The sequence below is a fragment of the Peromyscus eremicus genome, chromosome 16_21, assembly GCF_949786415.1.
Source record: "Peromyscus eremicus chromosome 16_21, PerEre_H2_v1, whole genome shotgun sequence".
Taxonomy (NCBI): Eukaryota; Metazoa; Chordata; class Mammalia; order Rodentia; family Cricetidae; genus Peromyscus; species Peromyscus eremicus.
Window position 1 is genome coordinate 7,386,472 of NC_081432.1, and position 25,667 is coordinate 7,412,138.

The following is a 25,667-nucleotide window of genomic DNA, read 5'->3' on the forward strand; positions in this document are numbered from 1 at the left end:
TTAAAGGAGAAATAAAGATAAATCCCATCTCTCAGGCTGCAGAGGTGGCTCAGTGAGTTAAACATTTGATACTCGAGTGTGAGAACCTGAGTTTGCACCTCCAGAACCCACAGAAAGCCAGATATGGTTGGTGGCATGTGTTTGTGGCCTGGCACTCCTGCAGTGGCATGGAAGGCAGAGATAAGAGTACCCTAGGAAGTTCCTGGACCAGCCAGCCTGGTGTGAGGAGTATGAACCAGAGACTGTCAAACAAGGTAGACGGTGAGGATTAGCACCTGAGGTTGTCATCCGACCTCTGCCCGTGCACTCCCACTCACACCCATGAACATGCACACATATGTGCAGGCATCACATATGTAGACCCAGAGAAATCCTAGCTGTCTTACAGCAAAGACTCCTATGCAAAGACTCCTATGTTGTGATTTCTTTTGTGTATTGATTGTTTTGAGACAGGGTCTCGTGTAATCTAGGCGGACTTTGAACTTGCTTTGTGGCTGAGGCTGGCTTTGAACTCCTAATTCCCTTGCTTCCACCTTCCAAGTGGTGGTATTATAGGTGTGCAAATCATGCCCCTACTGGGGTTGTCTTGTTGAAACCGGGCCTTGCTTTGTAGCCTAGACTTGCCTCAAATACCTGATCCTCCTGCTTCAGCCTATTATTATCCCTATTTCAGCTGGGATTACAGGAAAGGGCCACTTGATGGTTCCTTATGACCACCCACACTACCCTTGATCTTTAGCTATTCTTTGTAAACTTTTTAAGTACCATGAAAAAAAGTTGACATCTTACTATAGCTGCTTTGAATTCATTATTTGACATGGGACAGTGACAGTGGCATTTCTGTTGGTAAATATGGTGTGACTATGTATTTCCCACTAATTTAAGACTTCTCCGATAATCTTAAGCCAATTTTATTATGTTGCCCATAAGGATCTTACCCATCCTCTTGTTAGAGACATTTTCAGGAAATTAAATAGAACCTTCCAAATGGATCTTCAATTTCTTTCTACTGCATTTTGCTAGGATGTGTCAGGGAAGCCGTCCACAATCTTGCCCAGCTCTTTAGTTGCTATGGTTCACCCGTACATTGTTTTGGGGTTTCTCTGAAAAGACTCATCTATAAGCCGTAACCAGTTCTGGTTCACTCCTTCCGTGGCTCTGTTGAAGTGCTGGGGTCTGTAGAGCAGCGTTAGGGGTGATGAGGGCACACGTCCTCGCCTGGCTGCTGGTTTTAAAGAAAACAGTTGCCAGGTTCCTCTGTTAAGAATGAAGTTGCCTTTTGCTTGGGAGATAGCCTTTGAGCAGATGAAGTGCCCTCAGACTTCCAGTTTGCCGCACAGTGGTGTGTGTGTGTGTGTGTGTGTGTGTGTGTGTGTGTGTGTGTGTATGTGTTTGTGTGTGTGTGTGTGTGTGTGTGTTCACATGCTTGCATGTGCATGCTCTGCACATGGCTTGCATACCAAGCATTTGGAAGCCAGAGAAGAACATCGGATGTCCCTCTCTGTCACTTTTACGCTATTTGCTTGAGAACAGGGTCTCTTACTGCACCTGGAGCTAGGCTGGCAGCCAGCAAACCCCAGTCATTCTGGTCCTTCCACCCCACTCCCCGCCCCCCACCCCAGCACCGAGGTTACAGGTGTGCACACTTGGTTTTCTAGGTGAGTACTGGGGATCTGAACTGAAGTCCTCATGCTTGCACAGCATACGCTCTTACCCACTGAGCCATCTCCTCAGCCCTGCTACACATTTTTACTGGAGAGTATACTGACATGGTACCCAGTTCCTTAATTCCTACCATATGCCTAGACACACTCTGCCCCAGAGAACAGTCCAGAAGTGTCTTGTCCCAAAGAATCAAAGCCCCCACTGGGAAGACTGATCCGACACATACATTGCTTTGGTTACCTGTAACTGTATGAGAGAAGGCACCACGGCAAGGAGAGACGATGGGTAGGAAACAGGCAGTGACTGCCTGGTTGAGGGCCTCTTAGGCAACGCTTTAGGGATTTTCAAAGGCTGTGAGGAAGACAGACATTCTCAGAGGAAGGAAGATGTGAACATAGTCCCAGAGAGAGAGACACGTGCCTGACGTGTGTGGGGGCTGGCCAGGAGCCAGCATGGGCCATCTTGCCAGGGAAGGGCCCTGCTTTCTCCCTCAGACACTTGCACTGCACCCGGAACTACATCCACCTGAACCTGTTCGCATCCTTCATCCTCCGAGCCCTGTCCGTCTTCATCAAGGATGCTGCCCTCAAATGGATGTATAGCACAGCTGCCCAACAGCACCAGTGGGATGGACTCCTCTCGTATCAGGTGCGTGGCGTGGCCTGGGGAGCCTGGGGAGGGAAGGACATTGGTGAAGGGGTCCATTGTGTAAGTCTGGGATGGGTAAAAGCAAAAGTATCCCAGATTTGGCCTCAGAGAGTCCCTGTACGATGGAAGAGGCAGTCTACCGTGTGGGAAACCCCTAGTCTGATGGGAGAGGTAAGACACCCTAGGGAGCCCCTGGGGAGTCCCTAGTCTGATGGAGGAGGCTGTCCACCATGGGAAACCCCTAGTCTGATGGGAGAGGTAAGACACCCTAGGGAGCCCCCGGTGTGATGAGAGAGGCAGTCTAACCTGGGGAGTCCCTAGTCTGATGTGAGAGACAGTCTACTCTGAGAGAGGCCTAGTTTGATGAGGGAGGCAGTCCAACACCCAGAGCCCCCAGTCTGACGGAAGAGGAAGTGCACCACGGGAAGCCCCTAGTCTGATGGAGGAGACAGTTCACCCTGGGCAAGTGAGTCCAAGGTAAGAGACTCTGCCATAGGGAGTTCAGTGGGACACCGGGAGAACTCTGGAGGCAGACCTGAGTTTGCGTCTCAGCTCTGCCATGCACTAGCTGTATGTAAATGCAGACACATTGTATAACTTCTCCAGGACTCAGTTCTCTTCCCAGCATGGGGACACTAGCAGGTGCTTTTTTCCCTCAGGTTAGGGAGGGTTCAATGAACTGAAGCAGAGACAGTTCCCAGTAGTGGCCCTGGCCGTGTGAAAAACGCTTTCATCCTGTGTTAAGCATGGTAGGACAGTGGCCAGGCCAGGCCAGTGAGGAGCAGCAGGTGCAGGCAGGGCTGCTGTCCCTACAGGACCCTTCTTTGTCCCCAGGACTCTCTGAGCTGCCGACTGGTGTTCCTGCTCATGCAGTACTGCGTGGCGGCCAACTACTACTGGCTGCTGGTGGAGGGTGTGTACCTGTACACGCTGCTGGCCTTCTCAGTGTTCTCGGAGCAGCGCATCTTCAAGCTGTACCTGAGCATCGGCTGGGGTAAGGTCTACTGTCCTCCACCACCCCACCTCCATGGGAACCTGCAGCAAGGGGTAGCAGACCCTACCCTGTCTTTAAAAAAAAAATACATCTCCTTTCTTAATAGATGCTTCTACTCTCATATGGCCACACATCCCCCTACCCTGACTCTTAACCTTGCCACCACACCATGGAGGATACTGTCCTCAAATACTAAGGTCCTGTGGGGAGAGCATTTCATACCCAGTGCAGGGCAGCAGGGATCCTGTGGGAGATGCTACATCCTGGGCCTCATGGTGGGCCGGGGGTAGGATACTGTTGTAATGATAGAAGAAAGGATTCAGAGGAGAGCCAAGTTGGGAGAGGTGAGCACTGAGGAAAGGGGTGGACTGCGGATGTGCCTGGAGCCCAGCTAGAAATGTTCTAGCCAAAAAAAGTCTACTGAGAACCATTGTGCCTTTTTTTTTGCTGGAACATTTCTGGTTGTGTTTCTACCTCTCGCCACATGAGAGTCCTGTGGAGGGTAAGGAGGATTGCAGTTCAGTTGGGGTGGGGGTGGGGGGCTGGAGCCCTTTTTGATCTCCCCTTGGAATTCCAGGGTTTTCTTCCTCGTGCCATACTTTTAGTCCCGAGAGCTATTCTGGTCCCTCTCAGCCTTGGCCTCCGGAGACATCTCGGCTCAGTCAGCGCAGACTGTGTGCTCTCCCATCCTCATCCTGCCCTTCCAAGATGCTGTTTGTTGCTGGGAGCATCCTCCTCATCCCAAGGTTGCTTTCTAGCTCACTTTCCAGGAAGCTGCCTCAGGTTTCCAGCTCCTTAGGACCCTGCCCTCTGGTTCCCTCAGCCCCTCGGCACTCTCCTTGCATCATGCTTATTTCTTTGAATGCTCTTCAGCCACCTCAGGGATGAGGAGCTCTAGTGGGGGTTTAGTGTAACCAAAGTATTAAGGTCCCTAAGACCCAGAGAGCAACAGGGCCTTAAAGACAAAGCAGACCCTGAGTCCCAAGAGGCAATTAACTGCCTGACTCTGGGCCTTGTTGTCCACTTGCCAAACACAGACCTTGGCTTCTGCTTTTCTCTTCAGTCCTCTGTTGGTTCTGCTGAGCAGGCTTAGGTCTCTGTACAGATAAAAGTGGTCCTAGCTTCAGCATGCAGAGATTCCCGACAGTCCCTTTTCTTCCTCCTCCTCCTCCAAGACCCAGCCCACCCTACTAGATCTTTCCTTCCTTCCTAGGCCTCTTTATCCTGCCAGACAACCCCATCAGGTGGGACATCTGGAGAGTCCTGATGCTCCCTAGGGGTGGGTGCAGGGACAGGCCATTGAGGAGAAGTCAGGGAAGGGCTTCCTCTGTGTGGGGGACGGATAGCGTCTGTCCATTCTGGGAAATAACATCAGTGCTGTTTGTATCTGTCACCATAGCAACCCCAGGGCAAGACCAATCAAAGCGATGTGTTCAGGAAAGCAGGGAGTTGGTAAGGGTCAGTGGAGACATATGGTACTCCGAAGGTCTTTAAGTAGGATATGGGGGAAGGAAGGGTGCCAGGTCTTTCTTGCTTATCTTAGCTCAGGGCTCAGGACCCTCAGGGACATCTTCTGCAACAAGGACATCTTTTTTGAGGAACTGAGGTGGGGAGAGGCAGGGTCAGAGAGAAAACAGGAGTCACAGAGACCTGCATGCTTTATGGCCATGTGAGGAGGCCTCGCCTGAGTCAGGATAGGCAGGCAACTTCTAGCTTCCTGTGCAGCTGAACTAAAAGTAAGACTGATGGAGTTGTGGAAAGCTCCTAAAAGGTACACCAACTGGTACTGCCATCCATGAGCAGCTGGGCATCCCCAGAAGGGAGATAAGTGTTGATGGGAAGACATGACTTCCCAAGACCTGTTCTGTACCTCTGGTTGCCCTTTCTCCCCTGGCTTGTCTTGGAGAACTGTAGCCTTCGAGGGGAATGTCACCTTGGTGGGTGACAGATGTTAATGAATGGATGAAGCTCATCAGAGCTGGCTGGTGGCATGAGCAAGCTTATTCATTCTGGAGTGAGGTCTCAGAGAGAACAGCAACTGATGGAGGACTCACCACCTGAAGTTTCTGTGCATGTATGGCCTAAGAAATTGCATGGTCTTGTCTAGAGAGCTTCCCTTCTCTCGTTGATATATTTATCCATTCCTACAGGGCATATTCTATGGGACAGGGTCTGTGCCGTGTCCCAGGCCCCTCCTAGGCCATCCTGTTATTTGTTCAGTCCAAATGAATGCCTGTTTATAAAGTATCGTGGATGTTGGATGGCTGGTCTGTGTAAAAATGAACAGAGTGGGGAGAGAGAGCTCACTCGATGAAAGTGCTTACTGAATAATCATGAGAACTGGAGTTTGATTCCCCAGAACCCATATAAAAGAGTTGTGGCACCTGCTTTTAATTCCAGTACCAGGGAGACAGAAACAGGTGGATTCCCAGGACTTACTGACTAATCAGTTTAACCTAATTGGTCAACCCCAGGTTCCAGCAAGAGACCCTGACTCAAACAACAAGGTAGACAGATCCTTAGGAAGGACATCTGAGATTGTTCTCTGGCTCTCATGTTCATGGGTATACACACTTTTGCGCATACACCTTTGAACATAGATAGGAATCGAGACTCACACACACAATGAATGTAATAAAACTTTTAAACAATAGTAATAGTAACATTAGTAAATGGACCAATAGGGAGACCTGATGGATGCTGGCCAGCTGTGCACTGTTAGATGCCCTCCCCTCCCCTCTCTGAATCATGGGCCAATACAGTGACCCAGACACACAAGTTGCTCAGCAGCTGTGACTGTGTGGACACCAATGAATTGAGGACACTGATGATGGTGACTGGAAAGGTTCTGACGTGGTTCTGCCTTGGAAATGTACACCTGGGAGAGATGTCCCAAAGCCACCCTCCACCACGTGCACGAAACCTGTGTCCACATACCTTAATGTGCACACTGCGACCTACCTCAGACATCCACGTGACCAACTTGAGAAAGGCATAGGTAGAGGCAGGTAATGAGATATTGATGCAGAAAGCCTCTGAGGATGGCTGGAGTGGGTGTAGGCTTACAGCCCCAGAATCTGCTCCTACATGTGTTCTTTCCTCCTGTCCATCTCCTCAGCTGCCGGGAGAGGATGACTGGCCCACCTGCTCAGCACAGACTGAGCTCTGGGGAGTCTACCCTGTAGACCTTAGCAGCCAGCCAGACTCTTTTCCATTGCTGTCTAACAGTGACCCCTGAACTTTGCTGCTTAGAGCCACAAACTACAATCTCACAGTTCCTATGCTCAAAAGTCTTGAGTTCAACATGGCTGTGCATCCCTGACTCAGAATATCTAGCTGGATCTGTTAGTCAGAGTTACTGCCATCTAGGGCTTGACTGGGGAGTTGATCTCCAAGCTCACTCATGGAGCTGTGGGTAGGAGCCCTCCATTCCTTGCTGTAGGGAGCTCTCTGTACACTGTTAGGGAACACTCTTGGTGTGACAACTCCCCTCCCTCTACTTCCCCAACTAAATGGAGACAGGGAGGGGGAGAGGGAGAGAGAGAAAGGGAGAGGGGAGATGTGAGGGGTCCAGGGTGTGGAAAGGACCTGGGCACCGTGGCAGCAGCTCTGTCCTGCCAGCTTCTCTCCTCTTTGTCTTTCCTTCTCTCCACTAGGTGTTCCTCTGCTGTTCGTTATCCCCTGGGGCATTGTCAAATACCTCTATGAGGATGAGGGGTGAGTAGAGTGAGTGTCTTGCTGCAGGAGTGTGGTGTGCTGGGGTCTCATCCTTATAATCTATGGGATTCTTGCACCCTGGAGCACAAGTTTACTACTTGTTTGGGAGGATTCATAGGGCCAGCAGGAGTTTAGCATATGAATTCCATCTCTAATCTCTACTCCCTGAACCTGCCCTGGGATGGTATGATGATCAATATTGCTGGCCTTTGCAGTGCATGATGCCTTCCTGATGGCTTTTTATCAACATCAGAGTGAATAGCCTGTTGTTTTGTGTATGATGCTGGGTGTGCATATGACTGTTTGCAGAGGTCCGTGACAATGTGGGAGAGACATGGATCTCTCTGTATGTGGCCATGTATTGAGGACTCGGGTGGGGTATGTGATGCACTTACAGGATTCTGCATGCATCTGTGGTTGGGTGTAGCACTTTGCTTGGCTTTGGGCACTTGTGCCTTGGTCCTGCACTAGCCAGTGGAGCCTCTGAGTGTCCAGTTGGATGCCTTGTGTGTCTCTCTCTTCCTCCCTAGCTGCTGGACCAGGAACTCCAACATGAACTACTGGCTCATCATTCGACTGCCCATTCTCTTTGCTATTGGGGTGAGTGACAGAGTTGGGGATTGAAATGGAAGCTGGTGGACATGGCCTGGGACCAGGCTTATGACTGGGGGAAGGTGAATGGTCCTAACCTCCTGCCCATGTGCTCTGTAGGTCAACTTTCTCATCTTCATCCGGGTCATCTGTATTGTGGTATCCAAACTGAAGGCTAATCTCATGTGCAAGACTGACATCAAATGCAGGTACCTTAAGCAAGATGGCTGCAGGGGTGCCCTTGGCCTTGCCTATCACCAGAGAGAGAATCTGGGGAACTCTCTTTGGAGCCCGGTGTATCCCTCTTTTCCCATCAGGTCTGGTCTGCAACCCCTAAGCTTTCCTCTCTATTTTAACAGCCCCTGAGCTTCTAGAGTCTTGACTTCTGCCCCCATCTCTCTCTCTCTCACACACACACCAAGGCAGCTTGTCCAGGGTATTTTCAGTGAAGAGTGTCCATGGTGGGCACAGAGAGAAAAGAGCAGTCTGTGTACAAGTGACTGAATGACACAAGCCGTCTCACCCTATCTCCAGACTTGCCAAGTCCACTCTGACGCTCATCCCCCTCCTGGGGACGCATGAGGTCATCTTTGCCTTTGTGATGGACGAACATGCCCGAGGGACCCTCCGCTTCATCAAGCTGTTCACAGAGCTCTCCTTCACTTCCTTCCAGGTGACTCACAGTTGGGGGGCACGTGCCTGGGATGTCCCAAAGTAGGGGAGGGGCAGGCACCAGCTTGCATCATGCAGACGGGGAAAGATGAGTAAGATGAGGCCTGAGAGAACAATCTGGGCCCCAGGTCACACGGTGGGAACAGAGCCAGAGCGAGTATCCCTAGGTATTCAGACATAGAAGGCAGTCTTCTTTGTAAGTCCATAGGACAAGAAGCCTTCTCAGATGTGGACCTGGGCATCTAGAGAGAGGCACTGCCATCCACTACATCCTGCCAGGCAATTTATACACACAATGCATTCAATCCTCCCAGGACCTACAGTTGCGAGATTGCCCCTACTTGACATAACTGGAAACTGAGTCCCGGAGATGTTAAAACAAGGTTTACAGGGGGTTGTGTGACTTTTCCTAGGAAGACACGAACAGATAACTATTTGTTCTGCATAGAATACTGATGGTTGACCAAGGAAATGATTCCACTGAAGTCCAGGTGGTGAGCCAATGAACTTGGGCTTGGATACAGGGCCATGCGTGACTCAAAGGCAGCTGCATCGTTGAAAGGCCCATCCCAGCATGGATGATGACTTACAAAAGCGGCATCCTGGAGCTCCATGCATGATTTGCAGGCAGCTCCATGGGGGGAGTCTTCTTGCCTTAGTTAGGGTGTCTATTGCTGTGAGGAGACACCATGACCATGGCAACTCTTACAAAGGAAAACATTTCATTGTGGTAACTCACTTATAGTTCAGAGGTTTAGTCCATTATGGTCATGGCAGGAAGCAAGGCAGTGTTCAGGAAAATGTGCTAGACATGTTCTTCTCTAGACAAGCTCTCAGAAGGAACTGAGAGTTCTTACATCTTGACTCACAGGCAACAGGAAGTGTTCTGAGTCACTGGGTGTGGCTTGAGCATATATGAGACCTCAAAGCCCACCTCCACAGTGACACACTTCCTCCAACAAGGCCACACCTACTCCAACAAAAGCCTCCTAATAGTGCTACTCCCTTTGGGGGCCATTTTCTTTCAAACCACCACACTCCTCTTTCCCCCAAAACTGCCGACTGCTCATATAACCCCATGGAGGAGTCTGTAACTTTCTGAACTTCCTGGGTCTTACAAGTTCCATGAGTTTCCTAGGTCTTAGGAGCCTCTTTCTTCCTTCCAGGAAGGAATATCTCAATTCAGAAGAACTAGCCATACAACACGAGATGTTGGGGATGTGTCATATGGGTTCAAAGCAAGGAATTGGTCCTCCTCGATAGCATTAGATGATGCAGCATGAGTGAAAAATGTAAGAAACTGGGCCTGGAGAGATAGCTCAGCAGTTAGGAGCACTTGCTGCTCTGGAAGAGGACTCAGGTTTGGTTCTCAGCATCCATGTGCTATCTTATACAATTACCTATTACTCCAGTTCCAAGAGGATCAGATGTCCTCTTCTGGCCTCCAAGGGCTCCTGCACACACATGGTGCATGTAAATTCTCTCTCTCTCTCTCTCTCTCTCTCTCTCTCTCTCTCTCTCTCTCTCTCTCTCTCTCCAAGGGCTCCTGCACACACATGGTGCATGTAAACACTCCCTCCCCCCCCTCTCTCTCTCTCTCACACACACACACACACACACACACACACACACAAATTTATTTTGAAAAATTAACCCTTGTCTATTCTCAAGCCAATCTGGGCTGCTTGATTTGAGGAGAGGAATCCCAGAGGCTAGTCACTCGGTTGCCTCCTCCTGAGTCCCTTCCTGCTAACACGCCTCTTGTTTCCAGGGCCTGATGGTGGCCATCTTGTACTGCTTTGTCAACAATGAGGTAAGGTCTGCAGAGGGATGGTAGGGACCCTGCTGGGGCTGCTGCCATTGGCTGGTGTGGGGCTATGCAGGGGGGGGTTCTCTTCAGTCTTTCTATACTTCCAGTCCCCTCACTGTGGCTGAAAATTGAGGTGGTATCTTGCCTTTATATTCTATTCTGTGCTCCCCTCAACACACCACACACACACACACACACACACACACACACACACACACTCCTAATGAAATAAGAGCTTAGGGAAGACCCAGCCTTGTGTTAAAGGGTTAATGTTGACTATTTCAAGCTGGGGGTGTTCAACCTTGTGACCTTGCTGTATGTCACTGTCATCCACAAATGATTCGGGCCACATTTGTCGCTATCCTAATATCCATGCAGCCCTTTGGCTACAGGTTGGGCACACCTGATTTACTGCAGAGTGATTCAACACACATGTGCCCTGGCCACTCTTGTGGCCTCTGCCCACAAGAGCCGTTCTCCAGATCCAGGGTTGCCATGGCAATGCCAGGTACTTGTGACCTGAGAAGATGGCTTGAACATTGGTCTCATGTGGCTGTCAAGGCCTGCACCAGCTGCTGGTCGGTGAGGAGTGGGGATGGGGGGGACCGGTGATGGATTTACTGTGGTTTATATGTGAGGGCCAAAGTAAAGTCGCTCAGGAGCCATGAGTGCTCAGCCTGTTCTACACTGCTAAGCTGTGTGGCCTCAGGCTAGCCTCTTGTACCCAGGGGTCAGTGGAGGTAAGAAAGATTTACCAAACCCTGAGCCTGATTTGGTTCTTAGTTGGGAGTTCTTGGGATGTGATGCTGGGCATTAGTGCTCAGAGGGCAGGGAAGGGTTAACATTCGACGGTGCAGATGCCACGGCTGGTCATTTATTTATTTACTTTTTAATCATTCATCCATCGAGGTGCAGGCAGTGTGTATATGCCACAGAGTGCAGGTAAAACTCAGACAACAACTTGGGGCGAGTTGATTCTCTCCCTCCTCCGTGTAGGTTCTGGTGATCCAACTCAGGCCATCCGGCTTGGTGGCAAATGCCTTTGCCCACTGGGCCATCTCACCCCCCCCCAGGGTCATTCTCTGTTTCATTTCTCTGACTGATCAGCGGGAGGACCTCACGTCAGAGCATGGGTGCTTAGAGGACGAAGATGTAGTCATGCCTATCAAGTGCTCTCTGCTAAGTGGGGAGGAGACACAGCCAGAGACCAGCTGGGCTTCTAGAGCTGTGGCAGGCAGGAAGCCAGTGGTTAGATGAGGGTGCTGGAGTCGGACTAGACCTGGGTTCTAATCCTGGCTGAGCCCTGGGGAGATATTTATGAGTTCTGCTCCTCTCCTCGCCCCGCTTTTCCTGAGGAGTGACAGCTGCTTCCCAGGGTTAACGAGGAAGGAAATGAAAATGGCGTTTCTTTTTGGGTGTGTGGATACATGTGTGTGCACATGTGTGTAGAGGCCAGGGATCTTGCCAAGTGTCTTCCTCAGACACTCCCCACCTTGTTTTTGAGACAATGCCTTTTGCTGAATCTGGAGTTCATAATTAGTTAAAGCCCCAGGGATCCACCTGCCCCTCCCCCCATATATATATATCCAGTGCTGGGTTTATAGATCTGAGCCAACATGCTCAACTTGTCTTTAAGATTTATTTTTGTTTTCTGTGTGTGAATGTTTTACCTGCATATATGTCTGTGTGTCCATGGAGGCCAGAGGAAGGCATTGGATCCCCTGGAAATGGAGTTAGAGATGGTCATGAGCCACATATGGTTGCTGGGCATTAAACTCAGGTCCTCTGGAAGAATAGCCAGTGCTTTTAACTGCTGGAACATCTCTCCAGCTCCCCCTGCCCAGCTTTTTAATGTGGATTCTGGGGATCTGAACTCAGGTCCTCGGGTTTCTGACGCAGGCAATGCCCTGATGGGACCATCCCCTGCAGCCCATAGATAATGGTTCTTAAGGAGAGTTGTGATCCCTGGGGCCACCACGGAGACTCAGAAAAACTGCCTAGGGAGACAAGATCAAGAGATACCATGTGCTCTAAGTCCTGCTGGTTTGGTGTGCCTCAGTTTACCAGTTTTTCCCCTCTCTTCCAAGTGGAAGACTGAGAGATTTGCTTTCCTGCAGATGTGCAGACGGGGGCCCTTGGGGCTCAATGTCTCCACCCCGGCTATCAGCACTACACAAACTCAGCCATGCAGTCATAGGTAGTGTCTGCTCCGCCTCCTTCCCTCGCCATCTAGGCCTGGGGTCCACGACACTGTCTGGGACACCAAGACGCCCTGGCAGGCAGGCTCTGGGTGATCGTCACTCTACCCAGCACAGAAGTTCTTTTAAGGGATGGCATGTGGCCACACAGTCTGGCTGGGCTTAGCAAGATGGATGGCACGGAAAGAGTAGAGGAGGGGTGTTTGCTTAGGGGCAGGTGGGGGCATTGGCGGGGAACCTCTTGTACACAGCTGCTGGCCGCTGGCCCTCCTGACGGCTACAGTCTGAAAGGAACACAGTCCCTAGACACTCCAGGATGGAAAGGCTGGGGGCAAGGATAGAAGAGCAGACAGTGAGAATAAGTCCCTGAAGTGTGATCTAGCCCTCAGGACATGCTGTGCAGCTTGTAACGGCTCTCTCTGGAACCCGGTCACAGAGCTGCAATGGAGCCACAGTGTTACCACAAACCCTGGAGGGATTCAGAGCCCCTCCACATTCTGGGTAACTTTCTGCCCCAGCAATCTGGGCCTCCAGCGTCTATCCTTCTGAGAGGTCAGCACACTGGGAAATCTGGTTGGCTGAGCTCACCTGGCAGATTGCCCAGCCAAGCTCCCTTCAGTTTCTCTGGATGAGCCAGTCAAAGCCAGGCACAGAAGTCCTGGACCTTGGCTAGTTCTCCTTGCTTCCTTCACCCCTTCCCTGTCCTGAGAGGTTCAGGGACTGAGTGAAAACCTTAAGGGGAATCTGGACTTGACAGTTCATGCTTGTAATTCGGGGGGTGGGGGGTGGGCTGAGATAGGAGGGTGAAGAGTTCGAATCCAGCCTGGGCTATATAGTGAGATGAATGGTGTCAGAAAACAAAAACAACAACCACCACCACCACTGACCCAAACGAAACAAAGGAAAGCTCCTGAGGGCATTCAGACTGCCACACGGGTGTCACCGGGGTTAGGGGCAGACGTGCCTTCTCCCCCTCTCAACTGTCTAAGCCACACTGTGAGAGCACTTTATAAAGTGAGGCTCCATCTTCTCCCGATTCTCTCTCCCTCCCTACGTCTCTCCCTCGCTCTCACTCTCTTCTGTTAAATAATACTGTGATGGATTGTAGAAGGTACTTAGCTGAATCACCGAGTCTAGAGATGGAAAGGGACAATTAGGTCGTCAAGCCCATCTCTCTCCCGAGGAGAGGCAGAGAATAGGAGACAACAATAAACAATTTTATTGGGATATTAATTTAGGCGCCTGAAGACCTTGACTTGTGTCTCTTAATATAATCCAGCGGATTTTTTCCCTTCCCTGCTAATGTAATAACAGGGCCATTTTGTGGGCAGTTGGTTTGCCTGATGGCTTTCGCCTCCCTCTCTTTTTCTTTCTTTCCCACGGAAGGTCCAGATGGAGTTTCGGAAGAGCTGGGAGCGCTGGAGGCTGGAGCACTTGAACATCCAGAGGGACAGCAGCATGAAGCCCCTCAAGTGTCCCACGAGCAGTGTAAGCAGTGGGGCCACCGTGGGCAGCAGCGTGTACGCAGCTACCTGTCAGGCCTCCTGCAGCTGAGCCCCAGCACTGCCCCCCTCCTGTGGTCCTTGCTGCTGGCTAGGTGGCCATCCCAGGTGGGACTGACCCTCCCAGGGACAGGGACGGGGAGGGACATAGGCACACCCACACCCTTTGCTTTCCTTCTCCAAACCTATCAGACGGGCAAGTGGACAGTGCCTCCCGGGACCATAGACACATGTTCTCCAAGGAGAACAGCCTGCTAATTTAATCACCGTGGCAGGAAGAGAGGAAGAAATGATTGCTGCTAAAATGAGGAGGACTCCTTCCTGTTAGAGCCACAGGGCCCTTGGGGTTCCCTCGGACAGAACAGCAAATCAACCCTGGACTCCTACTCAAGGGCAACTGCTGATTTAGTGGGATTGGGGCTTGTGAGAGGGGGGCAGTTCCGCAAGAGACCCGCCGTTCTGACCTCAGCCAGCGCAGAGCTTGGCAAGGTGAGTGGCTGTGCTCTGTGCCTGCCTGGGGTTGCTACCTGCGTCATCCTCCTCATGAAAGAAGAGAGACCTTCTCTGTGCATCTGGGCTGCTGGCGCTCCCTCGTCTGCCAGTTCATCTCACCATCCTGTCTTTCCTTGTGGGGAGGGGGAGGGGTTGTTGGAGCTACGACCCGACCCGCAGCTCTTTCTGGAAGTGGCTGCGTGTGGTGCTTGGGATAAGTACCAAGGGGATGCTCAGAGGTCACCGTTGCTGGTGCCCACTTCTCACCTGGCCTTTTAAGTCACTTGGCTCTCTCTCAGCTTCTGCTGTGCCTAGGGTACTGGGGCAAGTCCTACTGTGAGGAGCCCAGACCTGGGGTGTGAACACCCCCCCCCCCGTTCTGGCATAAAGAAGCTCAAATGCCCTCTAAGGCTTATCTGGAGACACTTCAGGAATGTCCCCCTAGGGGCGTTGATGACACAAATCTAGAGGAGCAAGGGATCCACGGCCTCTATCCCTCCACCTTATCTGTGACCAGATTCCATGTCTTGCATGGGAATTGGGGTACATCTTCTGAAACCAACAGCTCCTGATGCTACCATGGTGGTGGGCTCCCCTGCCTTTGAGATCCTCCCATTTTGAACACACACACACACACACACACACACACACACACTCACTCACTTTATCCTTTATTGCCGTGGCTGTTATATCTATACAAACATATAATTCTGATGTCTCCCACCCCATGGAAAAACTAAATCGTGACTGTTGTTACATTTGAGGGGAGAGGGGGAAGTGATTGATTTTATCCCCCCAGACTCCTCCCATACATGATGAGTAGAGACAGGGCAGGATGGGGATAATCTATCACTCCTACCCCCAGGCACAGGGCAGGATGGGGGATAATCTATCACTCCTACCCCCAGCCACAGGACAGGATGGGAGACATCTATCAATCCTTCCCTCAGCCACCATGAGAAAGCCATCAAGGGACATCTCTGCAGAGACCCAAATCCAAGGACAGCCTTCCTGGGAAAGTAGACAATGAGTTTACAGAGGCCAAGGAAGGTTCCAGAGCTGGAAAGAATGCTAGTAGTCCAGACCTACTTTGAGGTTGGGGTGGAGGTGGCTTCAGATGGATCCTTTCATGAGGCTGATCTCTCCTTCATGCTGTGGAAAGTGGGGGACCCTCCCCAATGCTTTCACTAAACACATTCTCCTGTGCCCCTTGGAGAGGCATGGGACATGTATGGGAGATAATAATGGGCCATAAAACACACCAAGCAGAAAATTTCTTCTCCTTCAGCTTCACCCGAGTGTTGTGTCTATGTTAATAGGGAAGTGGAAACTCAGGCTAGAGAAAGGAGCCATGCCACCCAGCTGAACCCCAAGACAAAGGGGTCCAATGGGGGAAGTAGGCCCAGGGTCCTCTGCTCCCTGAGGAACAGGGCAGGCTTCTCATTGGGCACCTTTCTTGTTCCTCCTCTGGGAACAGTGGAAAGATAAGCATGGGATAAACTGGGACCTTTAGAGAATCATTAATTACACACAAGTGAAAGGCAAAGACAGATTTAATCTGCCTGGAATAAATTTTCCAGGGGAGAGATGAGGAACAAGCCTAGGTAACTTGCTAGGAGCTTTTATGTGGAGTTCCTTCCCCTCTGGAACTCTGGATTCCCGGGTTCTCCACACCTCACATCCCAAGTTTTAATGCAGGTTTTCCTTCCCAGATTCCTGAACTGAAGAAAGGTTTGCCTTTTTCCAAGTCCCCGTACTATTAATGTTTGTTTGAATGGCACGACACTCCCTCTGAGCTCTTTCCAAACTTGCCTAAGCTAAATATAGCTCCTCTAGGTCTGGGAATTATCTGATGCTATGTACTCTGAAATTCCACTAGCTGTTTACATGCCTCACGACATAAGTCTAAGCCTAGCGTTGCTGAGAACTCTCTGGCTGCCCCTGCCCCTGTCCTGGGGCTGCTCCTGCTGGCCTATAGGGTACATAAGTGGTGGCTTTGTAGGAGTTACACAGCCGGTGGGCTCACATTGTCCTTGTTGTCGATGGCTGCTGGCTTCAGCACTCTGGACAGCTCCTGGGAACATGGTAGGCGCTGAAATCTCAAAGACTCTTCTAGACCACTCCAGTCTCCGAACAGCTAAATCACTGAACGTTACAAACCACTTACATTGCCTTCTCTTTCAAACGACTTTCTGGAAGGCAGGCGTGATTGCAGTCAGCCCAGCGCTCAAGACAACATTAATGGAGTTCGGGGACACTCTGTGGGCAGGAAAGATCCTGACAATACCTCCTGACATTGATCTTCAGAAGGGAGGAGGGAGGCTTGCAGGAAGGTTTGCTGGGGCCACAGCACTAGCTAGCTGGTGCAGCTGGTCCTCTGGCAGGCCAGGTGAGAGCATAAATGGTCATTCAAGATGTGCCAAGTGCAAGTCCTCATGTGACCCGGAATTTATGTTGAAGAAATGGAACAGCAAAGGTGGACCCATCACATGGCAAAGGTGTCATCCCTGGCAACAGGAATTGCTTTGGTGTCTCATTCTTGTCTTAAAATTAAGGGACGAGGGGGTGGAGAGATGGTTCAGTGGTTGAGAATGCGAACTGCTCTCTGAAAGGACCGGAGTTTGGTCCCCAGCACCCACACCAGAAGGCTCACAGTCCCTTGTAACTTCAGCTCCAGGGTATCTGACACCCTCTTTTGGCCTCCACTGGAACCCGCACCCATGTGGCATACAACCAACTCCCACAAACACACATCCACATACACACAAATAGTAAAAGATGAAATCTGCATAAACAAAGAGATGGAACACATCTGAGCACAGGGGTGCTACAGGACTGACAATGTTTGAGAGAGCAGCCATGGCATTCTCCATGGCTTGTCTTATGTTTTCAGATTCACGAATCTCTTGTTTTGAAATGTGCTGATGGGCACACAAGGCAACTGAATGAAACCAAAACCTGAACTTCATCTTTGCCTCTCTAGGGCCCCCTGAATTATGGAGAGCTCTAACAAACTGGACCACTAGGTGGTGCAGTGCTCCAAAGGACAAATAGAGTCCATTTTCATTCATGCCTGAGCTGGCTGTGTTTCAGCAATTCAAGGGAAAGAACACTATGTGTGCCTGTGTTTGTCCTAGGCATTCCAGCCCAAGGGGAGGAGATGCTGGAGCCAGATTCAGCCCTCCTCCACCGTGAAGGTCACAGGGCTGCACAACCTGGGGTGGGGCTGGTTGGGAATCTGGCAGATGCAGCCCCTCCATGCACAGACAGGGCTCCCATTATCACTAATGCCTGCGACGTGCTCAGGGAAGGCAGAATATGTTTCAAAGCTTTATTTTCCATCTGCTGAATTGATTCTAATCTACAGGGCTGACTCTCCTTTTGGCTCCTAGGAGGAAAACTTTTTTTTTTTTAATCCTCAAGTAATAAAAACACGGGGATTGATTTTTCTAAGACAGCTATGCAAATGGCATGTTAAATATTCAACAGAAAGCAAAGTAGCATCAACTCTAATGTGGTGAGGTGGGCCCCCCCCTCAATCTTTTTCTGTAGCTCAAGTGAGTTTCCTTGAGAAAAGGGGTCCAGGTGAGAAACCTCTCCCAACATGGCCATGCCCCCATGCTATTGTCTGCAGCTTGAGCTCTCTCTGGCTTTGGGGAAAATCACATCAAGAATCAGGACCAGTGAGATGGCTCAGCAGGTAAAAGCGCTTGCCTCCAAGCCAGATGACCCGAGTTTGATCCTGGGTCCCACATGGTGAAGAGAACTGACTCCCAAAGTTGTCTTCTGACCTCCACATGCATGAGGTGGCATGCATGTCCCCCACACACACACTTACACATATGCACATGATAAATTAATTGTGATAAAAATCTAAAAGAATGGTAACAGGCACATTGCTTTGGAAAGTATTTTCTTAAATAAAGAAATGTGGGTAAGCAGTGTGATTTTGAGAGCTTTCTTGAGTGCTATGGTGTATCTAGAGTATAATTATTTCTGCTCTGCTGATGGGATGATTGGCAGGAAACAGATAGGGTTAATTGTAAATTTGAACAGTAAATAAGACACCTGGTTAGAAACCACAAAAATACTTCAACTTTTGTTGTTAAGGACCTCACTATATACTGCAGACCAGCCTAGAACTTCCTTGTCTGAAGGTAAAACAAAAAACAACTATTTTAAAAAACACTATTCTGAAAGTAAAATTGAGAGTACTTCAAAGATATATTGGATGTTGTGGCAGTTTGAATAAAAATGATCCCCATAAGTCCATAGGGAGTGGCACTATTAGGAAGTATGGCCTTGTTGGAGTAGGTGTGGCTTTGTTGTAGGAAGTGCATCACTACAAGGTGGGTTTTGAGATCTCAGAAGCTCAAACCAGGACTAGTGGTGCATGGTCTCTTCCTGCTGCCTGCTGACCAAGATATAGAACTCTCAGCTCCTTCTCCAGCAACATGTCTGCCTGCATGCTGCCATGCTTCCCACCATGATGATAATGGACTAAACCTCTGAAACTGTAAGCCAGCTCCAATTAAATGTTTTTTTTATAAGAGTTGCTGTGGTCATGGTGTCTCTTCAGAGCAATAGAAACCCTAACTAAGACAGATGTACTACGGAAGACTCACTCCCACTTTTACCCCAAGGTAAAGAGGGAGAAGTGAGAAATATTTAGATAGAAGGATAGAGGGAGGAGAGACAGATATAAACACAGGATAGCTTGAGAGGGCCTGGATTCTTATCCACTGGCCCCCTTTGTCTCCTCTAAAGGGCTTTTTAAAGGAATGCCAAGGGGCAGGGCAAAAGATTTCCCCCTTGCTATATCAAAGCATACCACACATCCAAGTGCAGACCCTTCCAAACACCTGGTAATCATGCATGTGGTCAAGCAATCCTCTAATGCAGCTCTGCTGGGTAAAGCAAGCTCAGATCTCACTAGGAAACCTTTGTGGACCTCCACAATGTACATAGGACAAAATACATAAAATAGAAAAAGGAAAGAATGGACTGGTGAACTGGCTCAGCAGTTAAGAGCAGACTGGAGTTTGAATTACAGCACTGGCATGGTGGCTCATAACCATCCATAACTTGAGTTCCAGGAGATCCAACAGGTATGCATGTGGTGCATATACAGACATGCAGTCAAAACATTAATAAAGTAAAATAAATCTACAGAAAAAAAGACACCAAATCAAAACAGAAAACCAGGGATGATGGCTGGCATCTGCAATCAGGCACTTGGGAGGCTAAAGGAAGAGGATTATTCAGTGTGGACTAAAGTGGGACCTGGTCTCAACAAAACAAATAAAACCCACAGAGTAAAGGAGATACTGAAGTTTCTTAGACTCCTGATGGCATGGCAATGCCATTCTTTTGAGACAGGAAAACAGTCCAAGGGGTTTTCTGGGAATCCACTGGCCACACTGGCCAGGGGAGAAGGTAAGCTATCTTCACTCTCCTCTTCTTCAACTCCAATCCCCCAGTCTCATTCCCAGCTCTGAAACAGACTACCTGCTGTGGCCTCTTCTTCCTCTATGCTCCCATTCCCAGGAGACTATGCAGATCCTGGTGCACACCCTGCTCTCCTCCCTCCTGTGACCCCCACAACTTCCTCCTTTTAGCCCATCTCCATTCCTAAGTGTCAGCTCCCAAAACCTAGAAATGCATTCTACCTGGAAACTGCAGTGGCCACACCTGGCAAGATCTCAGGAGCATTCCCTACCAGGCAACCCACAGCCACCACACTCTCCAAAGAACCAGAGAGGGCAATGGACATCAATGAATGGAACACCCACCCAACAAAGACAAGACCAGATATCAGCGTCTAGAATTGCAATCATCCCAAACTCAGATGCCTAGATGCCAGTATAAAAGCAGAATTAGTAATAGCCAGGACAATATGTCCCCACTAGAGCCCAGCAACCCTACCACAGCAGGCCCTGAGAAATGCAAGGTAGCTGAAGCACAAGACAAGGATTTCAAAATAGACTTTATGAGCAGGAGCCTCAGAGGCAAGCCTTAGCAACATAATACAAGAGGCAGAAGAGAGAATCTCAGACATTGCTGACACGGTAGAAGAAATAGATACCTACGTCAAAGAAAATATTAAAACTAAAAAAAACCATTCAGACACAAAACATCCAGGAAATTTGGGACACAGTGAAAAGACCAAATCTATGAATAATAGGAAGAGAGGAAGGAGAAGAAACCGAGGTCAAAGGCACAGAAAATATGTTCTATAAAATCATAGAAGAAAATGTCCCTCATCTAAAGAAGGAGGTGCCCATCAAGGTACAAGTAGCATACAGAACACCAAATAGACTGTTCCTCACAGCAATAATGATCAAAACACTAAACATACAGAACAAAGAACAAATATTAAATGGGAAAAAGACCAAATAACATAGAAAGGCAGACCTATTAGAAGAGCAGCCGACTTTTCAATGGAGACTCTAAAAGCCAGAAGGCCCTGAACTCTGAAGAGAACACAGATGCCAGCCCAGATTACTATACTCAGCAAAAACTTGCAATAGATGGAGAAAGAAAAGCATTACATGATAAAACCAAATTCAGGCAGTATCTGTCTACAAATCCAGCCCTCCAAAAGGTGCTAGAAGGAAAGCTTCAACCACACCCAAGAAGACATTAAGACATTATATATATATAATATATATATTATATTATATATATATATTATATATTATATATATATAAAATATCAGGCCAGTAAATCAAAAAGGGGGAACATGCATATTACGACAAAATAATAGGAATCAATACACATTGGTAATTCTCAACCTCAATGGTCTCAATTCTCCAATAAAAAGACACAGACTTGCAGAATGGATGTGAAAACAGAATGTATTCTTCTGCTGCATCCAAGAAACACACCTTAACATCAAGGATAGATATCACCTCAGGCTACAAAGAAGGAAAAAAGTATTCCAAGGAAATGAACCTAAGAAACAAGCTGGCATGGCAATTTTAATATCTGACATAGAGACTTCAAATCTAATTCAAATGGATAGAGAGGGATACTACATACTCATCAAAGGAAAAATCCACAAAGAGGATATTGCAATTCTTTACATACACTAGACACAAGGGCATCCAAGTTTATAAAAGCAACACTATTGCAGCTTAAGTCACACATTGACCCTCATATGGCGGTAGTGGGTGGCTTCAATACTCCACTCTCACCAATAGACAGGTCATCCAGACAAAAACTAAACAGAGAAATTATGGAGTTAACTGATGTCATAAAACATATTTACAGAACATTTCACTCAACTGCAAAAGAATATACCTTCTTCTCTGCACCTCATGGAATTTTCTCTAAAATGACCACATACTTGGACATAAAGCAAGTCTCAACATATAGAAGAAAATTGAAATAACACCTTGTGTTGCAGAATATTACTTTAATGATGAAAAATGTGTTACATTTGTTTATGCTGCATTTGTTTAATGATATAAAGATGTGTTGGTTGCTTTGCTTGCTTAAGGCACCTGATTGGTCTAATAAAAAGCTGAATGGCCAATAGCTAGGCAGTAGAGGGATAGGTGGGGCTGACAGGCAGAGAGAATAAGTAGGAGGAATCTAGGCTCAAGAGAAGAGAGAACAGGGAGAAAGAAAGAAAGACCCCCAGAGCCAGTCAGCCAGGCAGACAGAGTATGACATACAGAATGAAAGGTAAAAAGCCCCAAGGCAAAACATAGAGGAAGAGAAACAGGCTAAATTAAGTTATAAGAGCTAGTGGGACATGCATAAGATAAGGCTGAGCATTCCTAACTAATAATAAGTCTCTGTGTCATGATTTGGGGGGCTGGCAGGACAAGAAAGCCTGCTATAACCCTGCATCCTATCTGACCACCATGGGTTAAAAGTGGATATCAACAACAGAGACAAGAGAGCTTCCAAACTCATGGAAACTGAACAACGGGCTTTGAAATGAAAAATGGAGCAAGACAGAAATTAAGAAAGAAATGAAAAACTTCCTAGAATTGAATGAATATGAAAATACAACACACCCAAACTGATGGGACAGTTCAAAGAGGCAAGTTCAAAGCACTAACTGCACTCAGAAATGCTCACTGTTGCCGCATTTGTGTGACTCATATGGGATTATGACCCACAGTTACGAAGCTGGGCCCGGGAGCGCCATAGCCAAGCTCGGTCATGGGCAGTTCAGAAAGATGGCGGGAGGTCTGTTGTTCAAGTCAACACATCTTGGCTACATAGGAATCAAGAGAGTACCTGCTTCCCCAGCTCCTCCTTGATCTTCTGGCTATGGGATCCTTCGGCTTGCCCTATGGAAGACAAGAATCTGTAATCTCAGCCACTCTGGAGGCCGAGGCATGTGGATCACAGTGTGGTCAAGGCTCGCTTGGGCTTGAGAGTGAAATTCAAGGCCAGCCTTGGCAGCTTGGTAAGCCTTTTCACAAAAAGGTAAAAGAGGGCTGGTGATATACTGTCGCTGGTTAAGTGTTTGAAGTGCTTGCCTAGCACACAGCAGGTTCTAGGTTCAAACCCGCGATCAGGACAAAAACTAAATAAAAACCCTAGCCCCCTTCGCCTCTGCCCCAGGCGCTGTCCTCCTACCCTGCCTCCCTTCTGAGAAAGTCAGCTCATAATTTTGTCTACACCATTTTAAATATTTGCAGTGACAGTATGAGCATGGTTTGCAGCTGAAACATCTGTCCTGTTACCATCCCTTCCCCTTTCTTTACTAGTTAGTTATCCCTTTGTGTTGGTTATTCATTGGTTTTCAGCCATCAGATTTCTGCTGAAGTTTCTGAATGTCCAGTCAAAACCTTATTGCTGTCGTTTAAAGATTTATTTTATTTTTAACTATATAGATAGCTGTATGTCTGTGTGGTAGGGTGTATGCATGTGACTGTCCATGACAGAGGCCAGAAACGAACGTTGGATCTCTTGGAGCTGGAGTTACAGACAGACAATTGGGAGCTGCCTGAGGCGGGTGCTGGAAACTGAACCCAGGTCCTGTGGAAGAGCAGCTTACACTCTCAATTGCTCAGCCATATCTCCTGCCCTCCAGTTAGAACTTTTAAGAATTCATCTTTGTGCTGATTTCAGCCTTGCTCTCTACGCCGAGGCCACCAGCCTAGCTTGCAGCAGGTTAATGGCTGGGAAATCTCCTCACTGTCACACCAAGGCTACCCTTCCCCTTCCCCTCGCTTTGACAATTCTGTCCTTCCTTGCCTTTTAGTTTACTCTAGGATGATAGGAAGTGTCCCCTGAACCCTTGGAACAGGGGTGTAGAAGAAGTAAAATTTCCGAGAATGCCCACGCTTGGAGATGGGGTGTGGAGGGAAGGATAGACGACAAAGAAGCATGGAACACTCTGGGGCTAGTTGGATATAGTTATTTGACTGTAAATAATAATTTCAGGGTTATATGCCTTTGGCAAAATTCATTAAGTTGTGACGGTATATTATGGTGTGTCAATTCCTTCCAGTGGGGCTTCAAAAATATAAAGAAAAGCATATATATATATATATATATATATATATATATATATATATATATATATATATATAATTAAGCATGTCAGCCTATGTTCTTAGCAAGTCCATGAGGAACAAGTTACTCTCAATAGTGACGGTGGAAATACAAAATGGCACAGCCTCACTCAGGAGAAATCAGATGGTATTAGCACCCAGTTGACAAATATGCTTAGTCTTTGGCCACTTTTAAGACTCTGAGCTGAGGGCCAAGACTGTAGCCCAGTGATGGCTCCCTGTCTACGTGTCCAGCCTGCATGAGGCCCTAGGTTCAGTTCCCAGTACAAAAGAAAAAGAGAGAATATATGCAAATACACAAGACAGAAGCACAAATGACCCCTGTACAAAACTATTCACCAACGCACCACGTGTACGAGAAAGAGAGTAAATTAATTAACTCCATGAACGGTGATACAGCTGCTCACTGTGTGGATTAACAGAAATGAAGCTGTTCTCAGAAACACTGCTATGGAGAGAGAGGCCCAGAGGGACGGCTCAGCAGTTAAGAGTAGACACTGCTCTTGCCGATGACCCGAGTTCAGTTCCGAGCACCCACATCTGCCCCAGGGGATCCCACACATTCTTCTAGACTCCGCAGGCACCTGCACTCACACTGGCACATACCCACACACAGACATGCACAACTAAAAATAAAATAAACCTTAAAACAAACAAACAAACAAAAAACCACTGATACAGCATTGTCTGCCAGGAGCATTACCAAGTGGCAATCCAAAGTTATGGACTATTGAGTGTGTCATGTTCCTGAAAATGCTGTCTAACTTGATCAGGGTAGTGGCTGCTTAGGGTGTATAAATGTGTGAATGTGTAAAACTGAACTGTGCATTTGAGATCGGTGTGCTGTATATATAAGTTGCATCTCTGTGAATTTTTCCTCTCCTTAGATAGAAGGAGGCAAAGGAGTGAGGGGGTGGGGGGGAGGAAATGCAGGCAGTAGGCATGTGGCCTTTGAAAGGGAAGGACTGGCTAGCTGGAGTTTATGAAGTGACAAGGAAGAGTTTTTCTCTCTTCCTTCACCCCCTCCATCCCTTCCGTCCCTATGGTAACTGGAAGACTTAAGCATGCCTAAATGCCTATGGCTGATGAGAAGATCAGTTAAAAAGTAAGACTGGGCTAGATATATATGTGATGGTACACATCTGGAATCCCAGTCCTTGGGAGACTATGGCAGAATAATCATCAATTTAAAGCAAACCTGGGCTAGTTCTGGGCCAGCCTGGGCTACACAATGAGATTCTGGCTCCAAAACAAAACCAACAAAGAGAGTGAGATGATCATGCAAGAGAGCAGAGGAACAATCATGAAGGAGCTCCCAGGGAAACAGGGTGGGGGATGTGAGAGTCCAGGTCTGAACAGAGCCGTCCCTAGGTAGGGAGAGACATCCCCACTGTCCCAGTCACAGAAGGGGAGGGTGGGGACAGACCCAGGAGATTCACAGGACTGGGAACGTCAGACATAAGTGTCCTCTAGAAATGGGCGAGAACAGTATGGCACGAGGTAGGAGCAGAATTCAGACAGAAACATTCTTTCAGGAAGTAGGATGGACACCAGAATACATAGGCTAGTGAGATACTGAGTACTTACTTTGAAGGTCGTGTGACTTTCTCCAACAGGGTTCCGTGGAAGCAGAAAGATGGCTCCATGCACATACGAGTTTTGCCCAGTGAGCACCAGTAAGAGAGTGAGCAGACAAGGTCATTGACCGGGGTGTCACTAAAGCAATGTGGAGCAGCTTCAGGTGACTAGATAGGGTGGTAAGGACAGCAGAAGGCTGGTTGGCTCCAGGTAAACAGATGTGAAGGGTTGAGGTTCTGGAAGGGTTGAGGTGGGAGGAT

At 48.4% G+C, this 25,667-nt stretch overlaps 1 protein-coding gene across 1 annotated transcript in view; it reads left to right on the forward strand.

Moving 5' to 3' along the window:
* The window catches only part of Glp1r (glucagon like peptide 1 receptor), a 32,952-nt gene extending 19,103 nt beyond the window's left edge, over window positions 1-13,849 (forward strand). Inside the window, exons 6-13 of the mRNA XM_059282287.1 lie at window positions 2,160-2,313; window positions 3,148-3,307; window positions 6,964-7,024; window positions 7,555-7,624; window positions 7,736-7,824; window positions 8,150-8,288; window positions 10,059-10,100; window positions 13,682-13,849. Of these exons, the coding sequence (XP_059138270.1) occupies window positions 2,160-2,313; window positions 3,148-3,307; window positions 6,964-7,024; window positions 7,555-7,624; window positions 7,736-7,824; window positions 8,150-8,288; window positions 10,059-10,100; window positions 13,682-13,849 (883 nt within the window). The remainder of the gene's footprint in view (window positions 1-2,159; window positions 2,314-3,147; window positions 3,308-6,963; window positions 7,025-7,554; window positions 7,625-7,735; window positions 7,825-8,149; window positions 8,289-10,058; window positions 10,101-13,681) is intronic.
* The last annotated feature ends 11,818 nt before the right edge of the window (window positions 13,850-25,667 follow it).